Source organism: Neovison vison, chromosome 2 (genome assembly GCF_020171115.1).
Source record: "Neovison vison isolate M4711 chromosome 2, ASM_NN_V1, whole genome shotgun sequence".
NCBI classification, from domain to species: Eukaryota; Metazoa; Chordata; class Mammalia; order Carnivora; family Mustelidae; genus Neogale; species Neogale vison.
In genome coordinates, this window is record NC_058092.1 from 182,472,898 (window position 1) to 182,482,926 (window position 10,029).

General features: G+C 38.1%; 1 protein-coding gene across 2 annotated transcripts in view; it reads left to right on the forward strand.

Moving 5' to 3' along the window:
* The window catches only part of SIRT1 (sirtuin 1), a 29,939-nt gene extending 22,453 nt beyond the window's left edge, over positions 1-7,486 (forward strand). For both annotated transcript variants that reach the window (XM_044239625.1, XM_044239626.1), the window contains one exon: positions 5,401-7,486. In XM_044239625.1, the coding sequence (XP_044095560.1) occupies positions 5,401-5,729 (329 nt within the window). In that variant the 3' untranslated portion in view covers positions 5,730-7,486. The remainder of the gene's footprint in view (positions 1-5,400) is intronic.
* Positions 7,487-10,029: the final 2,543 nt, after the last annotated feature.

Here is a 10,029-nt window from a genome sequence, read left to right on the forward strand (position 1 = left end):
TCTCAGATCTAGAAAACATCTGATCCATCTCCACAGAGTATTAGGAATAGCATCTACCCAGTTTTTTGTTTTATATTGGTGACACAAAATAATTCGTTTCAGATGTTTCACATGGTGATTATATACCTTGGGAAATGCTTACCATGATTAAGTGTAGAACTGCCACCATACAAAGTTAGTATGACACTCCACCCTCCCTTCTCTGGCAACCACCAGTTCTGTTTTTATGAGTCTTGCTTTTTAGATTCTACATGTAAGTGAAACTGTATGGTATTTGTCTTTTCTCTGACATACTTTACTTTGCATGATACCCTTTAGGTCTTCCAGGTCCATCTGTGTCGCAAATGGCAGGATTTTATTCTTCTTTATGGCTGAGTAATATTTCATTGTAATATATACAACACATTTTCTTTTCTTTTTTTAAAGATTTTATTTATTTATTTGACAGGCAGAGATTACAAGTAGGCAGAGAGACAGGCAGAGATCGAGAGAGAGGAGGAAGCAGGCTCCCCGCCGAGCAGAGAGCCCGATGCAGGGCTCGATCCCAGGACTCTGGGATCATGACCTGAGCCGAAGGCAGAGGCTTTAACCCACTGAGCCACCCAGGCACCCCTACAACACATTTTCTTTATCCACTTATCTGTTGATGGATATTTAGGTTGCTTCTATATCTTGACTATTGTAAGTATTGCAGTGAATATAAGGGTACTTCTATCTTTTCAAATTAGTGTTTTTGCCTTTTTTTTTTTTTTTAAAGATTATTTATTTATTTATTTGACAGAGAGAGATCACAAGTAGGCAGAGAGGCAGGCAGAGAGAGAGAGGAGGAAGCAGGCTCCCTGCTGAGCAGAGAGCCCGATGTGGGACTCGATCCCAGGACCCTGAGATCATGACCTGAGCCGAAGGCAGCGGCTTAACCCACTGAGCCACCCAGGCGCCCCGTGTTTTTGCTTTTTTAAAGGAAAATACCCAGAATTAGAAATCCTTGCTTTTTTAAAGGAAAATACTCAGAAGTAGAAATTTTATATCTAGTTTATTTTTTTTTAAGGATCCTCTGTACTGTGTTCCGTAGTGGCTACACCAGTTACATTCCCACTAGCAGTTTGTGAGTTCCTTTTTCTTCATATTTGTGCCAGCAGTTTTCTTGTCTTTTTGATAATAGCCGTTTTGACAGGTATTAGGTGATCTCATTGAGGTTTCAGTTTGTGTTTTCCTGATGGATAGTGATGTGTTTAGCATCTTCATGTGTCTGTTGGCCATCTATATATTGTCTTTGGGAAAATGGGGCCTCTACCCATTTTTTGTTTTTTAATTTTATTTTTAAGTAATCCCTTCACCCATTGTGGGGCTCAGATTAATAACTCCGAGCTTAAGAGTCATGTTCTCCATGGACTGAGCTAGCCAGGCGCCCATATTTAGCACTAACTCTGCTAGTTTTTTTCATCCAGTGTTTCTGCTGCTGTTACAGGAGTTTTTTGTATAATCTGGATGTTAACCCTTTTGGGATACATCATTTGCTAAGTATCTTCTCCCAGTCCATAGGTTGTCCTTTTATTCTGTTGGTTTCCTTCACATGTAAAATTTTAGTTTGATATAGTCCCAATTACTTTTAGGTCTTTAATCCATTTTGTGTTTTTGTATGTGGGGTGGGAAAGTGGTTGAGTTTATTTCTTTGTGTAGCTGTCTAGTTTTCCTAATACCATTGATAGACTAGACTGTCTTTTCCCCATGGCATATTTTTGCCTTCTTTGTCACAGATTAATTGACCATATAAGTCTGGGTTTATTTCTGGACACTCTGTTCCATAGATTCGTGTCGTGTCTTTGTGCTAAATTTGTACTGTTTTGATTACTGTATACCTTCATATTACAGTTTGAAATCAGGGAGCATGATCCCCTCCAGTTTTGTTCTTTGTCAAGGTTGCTTTGGCTATTCGGGGTCTTTGTGGTTCCATAAACACTTTAGAATTATTTGTTCCAGTTCTGAAAAATGCTGTTGGTGTTTTGATACGAATTGGATTGAAATCAGAGATTGTTTTGGATAATGTGGACATTTTAATAATACTAATTCCAATCCATGAACATAGTAGGTCTTTCACCACCTTGGTTAAACTTACTTCTAGATCTTTTAAGTCTTTGATGCAGTTTTAAGTAGGATTGCTTAATTTCCCTTTCTGCTACTTTATTTTAGTGCATAGAAACGTAACGCATCTACCCTGTTTTGACTCATAAGACCTCTTTATCAAGTAGTGTGAAAAATCCTAAAGTAAAAAAATACATATATTGTAACTTCAATGTAACAATCTTGTATAACTTTTTTTTTTTTTTTTTAAGGTTTTATTTATTCATTTGACAGCGAGAGAGGACAACCAGAGCAGGAACACACAAGCAGGGATAGTGGGAGAGGACGGAGCAGAGATCTATTTAGGGCTTGATCCAGGATGCTGGGATCATGACCTGAGCCAAAGGCAGACACTTAAGGACTGAGCCACCCAGGCACACTAATCTTGTATAACTTTAAAACATTAAGTCCCATTTCTTTTACAGTATATTACTTGTTCTAATCATTACCATAAATGAATTTTAGTTCATTTGAGTAAGACTTCGTATTTTCCATACCAGGCACACTGTGTATTAAGTTCTGGATATACAGTGGTCAGTTTGTTGATGTTTGCATATAGTTATAAGAAATGTAGATGCTACTTGGAGGGGATTAGGTTATAGAAGGCTTTCCAAAAACCTAACTTCTGACTTTGGTCTGGGACAGTAAGTAGGGAGGTAAAAGAGGGAACATCTTCCCAGGAGAAGAAACTAGGAAAAGCATAGAAGAATGCTTATGTTTGCAAATGTGGCAAGAGCCAGAAGTAGAGAAGTTGCTGTTCAGGGACACCTGGCTAACTCAGTTGGTAGAGCATGTGACTCTTGGTCTTAGGGTGGTGAGTTCAAGCCCCAAACTGGGCATTGAGTCCACTTAAAACTATTTAGTCAGGTAAATACTGGTGTCTATTATACACAGCATCCGCCTACTTACTGGAAGACTTTTGTGCTATAGATTTGAGTATCTTTTTGACAGGTCAAACAGAAAACTCTTTGCTGGCCCCAGGAAGCAAAGATTAAACCTGGAGCATTTTTTAGATTTTTCTCTACCAATTTAGGCCTTAAAGGAACAGGCTTTGGTATTAGACCTGATTTGTCTCAGACCTACCTGGGCAGAGTTATTTAAGCTGTTTCTTAATCTGAAAGACGGGATAAAATAGTCTGTATTTCAGCATTGTGAGAGAAATTTTAAAAGATAACTGATGTAGAGTGTAAAATTGGATGTTAAAAACAAATTACCACACTAGTCTTAATTTATGTTTATCATGATTTCTGGTGGTGAGATCAGGGTTGTAAAGGAGAATGAATATGGGAGCATATATGAGGCAGACTTTAAGTCTGTCTTGATGGTTCCCAAGAAGAGCCAAAAACCAAACAGGTACAGGATTCTTGGGCTGAGAAATAGTAGATTATTCTGTTCATTAGGGGACTAACACAGAATGAAGCATTTTTTAGAAGCACGGACAAAAACCGTTTTAGTAAAATGAACAACAGCCATGTGCTGGGGCCCCTTACAAGAGATAATAAGTAGCAGATGGGCTTTTCTGTTAGCAGCCGGAATACAGGTACTCTCTCTTCCAGTCATGGAAGTTGATATGAGTAGCTTAGAAAACTGAAGAATACTGTGTATTCTCCCAAAATAGAAGGAAATAACATGGTTTTCACACTGCAGTTTGTGATCTAGTGGAATGTGAAATCAGTTTTGTGGGCTCACATCAGAATTGTTATGCACAAATTAGGTTGTTTCAAAGTGAGAACCTCATCGTGATGGGGAATAAAGTTTGAAAGCCATTTTGAAGAGAAACCTAGATATGGAGGCGCCTGGGTGGCTCAGTGGGTTAAAGCCTCTGCCTTCGACTCAGGTCATGATCTCTCACGGTCCTGGGATCGAGCCCCGAATCAGGCTCTCTGCCTGCCTCTCTGCCTACTTGTGATCTCTGTCTGTCAAATAAATAAATAAAAATCTTAAAAAAAAAAACCAAAAAAAAAACCCACCTAGATATGCTTCGCAGATGGTGTGTCACTTCAGAGCAACTATGTTCGTAGCCAGGCTTTTGTTAATCAGTCTTGGATATGATGCAATAAATAATGACATTTATTATGTGTATAAATAGGCTTAAGTTAAAAGTTACTTGTTTTTATGAATTCAAAGGCAGAAAATTTATTTCATCATTGAAATTTCAAGTTCCCAGGGCATCTGGGTGGCTGAGTGGGTTAAGCCTCTGTCTTTGGCTCAGGTCATGATCTCACTCAGGGTCTTAGGATCGAGTACTGCTTTGGGTTCTCAGCTGGGCGGGGAGCCTGCTTCCCCCTTTCTGCCTAATTGCGATCTCTGTGTCAAATAAATTAAATCTTTATTTTAAAAAGATTTTTAAAAAAATTTATTTGACAGATTATAAGTAGGCAGAGAGGCAGGCAGAGAGAGATGGGGAAGCAGGCTCCTGTTGAGCAGAGAGCCTGATGCGGGGCTCAATCCCAGGACTCTGGGATCATGACCTGAGCCAAAGGCAAAGGCCCAATCCACTGAGCCCCGCAGGCACCTCAAATAAAATCTTTAAAAAAAATTTCAGGTTCACACCAAGGGGTGCTCTATTAACCTGGAACCCATTAACTTAGGGGAGAGAGGAATTGTCCTCACCATCACAGGTCATATCTTAAACTATGAATGCAAATTTGGGAGGAGGTTGGAAAAGAAAGATTAACGTCCAATGCTAGATCAGTGTTTCTCCTACTTTGTCTAGGACTTAGGTAAAGATAGATTGATTCAGTATGTGGGTGGTGGGGCTTGAGAATCTAAACTTTCTAATAAACTCTCAGGTGATGCCATTGCCTGCGAAATACACTTCTGAATAGGTGGTGAGGCCATTATGGAATTAAAGGTATTTGAAAATAATGAAGGTGCTTTGAAGGCATACTATGTGCTTTAGAGAAGTTCTTTTCAGTGAACACGAACTGAGTAATGTCGGCAGGCCTGGATATTTCATGTGATGAATTCTGTTCAAAGGAATTGGTTAAGTAACCTTTTTTGAATATGGTTCTATATAGTTATTCATACTTAGTTGATAGAGTTGTGAAAATTAATTTTCCAGATGAGGAAATGGAGGCAGAGAGATTGACTGCCCAAATATGAAAACAGAACTAAGATTTGCAGCCGGAAGTGAGTGCTTAGTTTTTGAAGAACACTCTAGTAATAGCATCTAGTATGGATACTCAGGTAAAAGGCAGAGCTGGAATCTATAATCGGACCAGTCTTAGTCTTAGAAAACTGGGAATAACTTACTTCTCTTTTATTATTGTATTTCAGGTAACCAATATCTATTCTTACCACCAAATCGTTATATTTTTCATGGCGCTGAGGTATATTCAGACTCTGAAGATGACATCTTATCCTCTAGTTCTTGTGGCAGTAACAGTGATAGTGGAACATGCCAGAGTCCAAGTTTAGAAGAACACTTGGAGGATGAAAGTGAGATTGAAGAATTTTACAATGGTTTGGAAGATGAAGCTGATGTTAATGACAGAGCTGGAGGAACTGGATTTGGAATTGGTGGCGGTGATCAAGAGGCAGTCAGTGAAGCTCTATCCATGAAACAGGAAGCAACAGACATTAACTATCCATCAAACAAATCATAATGTAATAATTGTCTAGGTACAAGAATTGTTCCACCAGCATTAGGAACTTTAGCATGTCAAAATGAATGTTTACTTGTGAATTCAACAGAGCAAGGAAACCAGAAAGGTGTAATATTTATAGACTGGTAAAATGGATTTTTTTTTCCATGGGTAATTTTTAACTTCTTATTTCTGTACTTGTACACTCAACACTAACTTTTTTTAAAAGAAGGGTACTAAGTATCTTTAATCACCTGTTGGTCAAAACTTTCTTTTAAAGGTTCATTTGTATGATACATCCATATGTATATATAATTTTGTTCTTGCCTAGTGAGTTTCAACATTTTAAAGTTTTCAAAAGCCATTGGAATGTTAAATTAAAGGGAACAGCTTATCTAGACCAAAGAACGGTATTTTCACACTTTTCTTTATAACATTGAATGGTTTGAACTCCTTAAATGTCTGTTCTGCTAAACTTTTGATTCTTTATTAGCACAATTACCTATTTTTAAACACTGGCATTTTCCAAAACTTGTGGCAGCTAACTTTTTAAAAATCTCATGACATGCAGTGTGTAGAAGGAAGTCAACAATATGTGGGAGAGCACTCTCTTGTCTTTGCTTTTTAAAGTAAGACTTGGTGCTAAGAGTTTCAGGAATATTGTATTGTTGAAATGAAGATGGCTTTTGTACTTCCTGTGGACATGTAGGAAATGTCTATATTGGCTCCTAAAACTAACCTGAAAAAAATAAATGCTTTGGAAATGTTTTCAATTGCTTTAGAAACAGTAGTGCCTGCCTGGGTACCCTTCGATTCAAGAAAAATTTGCCCTTGTTTAAATACCTGTCACTGTGGTAAAATGTGCATCAGTTCTTTCCCACAAGTATTAAACTGCCAAGATGTGAATATGCAAAGCCTTTATGAATCTATAATAATGGTACTTCATCTGGGGAGAGTGTAATATTTTGGACCGCTGCTTTTCTTTTCCATTAATGAGGGGAGCAACAGGCCCCTGATTACGGTTCCAAAGTACTAAGATGTTAATTATAACTCAGCCAGTAAGTACAGGTCTCCTGTTGGGAGGATTTGGTGTAATAAACACCAAACTGCTAGCCTAGTATTGCAGAGATCAACATGATGTAACTTGCAATAGAATAGATAATGAATGAAATTAGTTTCTGCAACACCTTTATTTAAAAAGCTTAGCCTGCCTTAAAACTAGAGATCAAACTTTTCCAGCTGCAGAAGCTTCTTAGCTTTTCCAAAAAAAGTTCATACTTTATAAAATTGCACTGAGCAATTTATTTTCCAGACCTTTACCCCACATTACTCCCAAATTATAAAGTATTCCTATGTTGCTTTAGTATTTATTACAGTTTTTAAAAAGGGTTTGAAATATAGCTGTTCTTTAAATACCCAGCTAGGACCATTACTGCCAGAGAGAAAAATTTTGTTGAATGGCCACTTCCCTACCTAAAAGACGTTTAAATCTGAATTATTTGGCTACACTAAAGAATGCAGTTTATTTAGTTTTCCATTTGCATGATGTGTGTTTGTGCTATAGATGATATTTTAAATTGAAAAATTTGTTTTAAATTATTTTTACAGTGAAGACTGTTTTCAGCTCTTTTTATATTGTACATAGTCTTTTATGTAATCTACTGGCATATGTTTTGTAGACTGTTTAATGACTGGATATCTTCCTCCAACTTTTGAAATACAAAACCAGTGTTTTATACTTGTACACTGTTTTAAAGTCTATTAAAATTGTCATTTGACTTTTTTCTGTTAAATTACATTGTTCAAGGTATACAATTTTAATCTTAAAGATAACTTGGCACAGCTTTGAGGGCCCTAGTAAGATGCTTTCTTCTGACATTTCTTCATTCAATTTGAGTCTAAACAGAATAGTAATAAGCAAGCACTGGTTTTAGCAGTTGGTGCTTCACTAAAAGTTTCAAAACTAATAGTTCAATTCTAGGCCCAGAAACCTTTGTAGGTGAAAAGTGGGGAGAGGCAAGGCAGGGCTCAAGAACTTGATATACAGAAGACCTGACACAAGTTCAGGACTTCGGTAGTAAGAACACAAAAGAGTAGTGGAAATATGGTGAACTCAAAGAGTATTTGGAGCCTCACAGATACCACAAGTCTGAACACACAGGAAGGTCTGGACAAAAAATGACTGCAGACCACATTTGGTATGAACTTTTCAAGGCTGCCCTGCAAACCTTAAGTCCCTTCAAGTTCTTGAGTGACATACTACTGTTCAAGAAGCCAGGAACATGCCCCTTGCCTTTCTCCCCAGCAAATTTTTGAAGTGAGTTTTAAAACAGTACTCTTTTACGTCTAGGTTATTTATAAAATGTAAAAACAAAACAAAACAGTACTCTGCCCTGGTATGTCCTGTTTTCACTAGAGAAATTACTGTAAAAATTTCATCTTCAGGTATTATAAAAAGAACAGAGACTGCATTCACTATATGCACAAAATGGAAAGGTTCACACCTTAAAAGGTGGTGGTCAGTTTAAGTAAGCTAAATACATTTTTTTTAAAAAAAGATTTTATTTATTTATTTGACAGAGAGATCACAGTAGACAGGCAGGCAGAGAGAGAGGAAGGGAAGCAGGCCCCCTGCCGAACAGAGAGCCCGATGCGGGACTCTATCCCAGGACCCTGAGATCATGACCTGAACCGAAGGCAGCGGCTTAACCCACTGAGCCACCCAGGCGCCCTAAATACATGTTTTGACAATAGCTAATTTTAAGCCTTGTATTCAGTCTCCTTGGTTAATGCAGTATATATTTCACTGGTTGTAATACCCTAATTAACGATACATGATGGTTTAGTTAGCACTGCTCTTCCTGGTATTGGGAATAATAGTGTGCTTTCAATCAGTGGTGGGTTTACATCATCCACCAATGAAGCAACTATTTGGTAAGTTTCGTTTGAAAGAAGTCTCAACTCCTAGACTTGTAACCTAGAAAGGCAGTGTGTGTATGTACACCATAACAAAGTCTAAAGCCTTAAGCTAGGATGTTACCAGAAATACAGAGAAATGGTCTAATGACTTCTCCTCCCCACTTCTGAGTGCCTCTCAACTCTATTAAATTGTCTGGGAAATTTTTTTTAAAACAAAGTATAATTTGGGTATCACTCTTTAGAGATCACATTTAATTGGCATAAGGAGACCCGTGCATAGTATTAAAGAAGGTACCTCCAGAGGTTTGAGAAAGGAAAAGACCAGGGGAGTTCCCTTCTGCATTTGACTCTCCATTCCAGAGGGGGTTGGTCTCACAGGGAAGGCAGACTTCCATGAAACAAGGGGACTAGTCTCAATTTATCTCTAGGAGTGGTTCAGCAATTAGCAAACACTGGCAAGAATAGGGGGCTATTGGGCACCTGGGTGGCTCAGTCGGTTAAGAGACTGCCTTTGGCTCAGGTCATGATCTCAGGGTCCTGGGATCAAGTCGAGCTCTCTGCTCAGTGGGGTTTCTCCATCTCTCTCTGCAACTCCCCCTGCTTGTGTTGTCAAATAAAATCTTGAAAAAGAAAATAGGGAGCTATTACACCAGGAAGAATTCCTTGGTAAAGGAAACTACCATAAAGAGTATGGATGGGCCAAAGTATAAAAAAGGTTGGGGAGTAAAAAAGTGGCTAACAGGAATACATGCCCTTGCTCTCAGCTTACCATATGCTGCTCCTTCAGGGGAAGACTGCCGTGTTACACTTTGAGGACTTTTTGTTAAACAAAAAACGAAATGTAAAAACCAAATGTAAGAAAGACTAGGGCTTTTTACTGTAATTCTCTAGTTTTAAAAAACTGCATTCTGGTTTTGTTGCATGCAATGTATGTCCTGGTTCTACCATTTCAGTCAGTTTGAACAATGGCTATTGATTAAAATCACTACTGAACCAGACAGGAGCTACAAACAGCTAACTGTTCTTACTAGATCTGTACAGAAGCCAAATATTTTCAAGTTTAGTCCATTCCATAATCACAGTCTATAATTTAGTGAACTCAGTATTTGCTTACTTTCTACACTAATATACAAAGCTCAAGATATTTTTCTTGCCTTTTTAAAAAAAAATAGGCTGCATACTCAGTGTACAGCCCAATGCACAGCTCGAACTCATGACCCTGAGAACAAGACCTGAGCTGAGATCAAGAGTCAGATGCTTAACCAGCGACTGAGCCACCCAGGCGCTATTTTTAAAAAAAGCAAACAGCAGTTTGAAAAATCTTCAATGGCATTTTAATTTTCTACTATTAATCTCTTTTCTGTGAATGCTACTTACTGTATGTCAGCAGCAACAGAGGGAG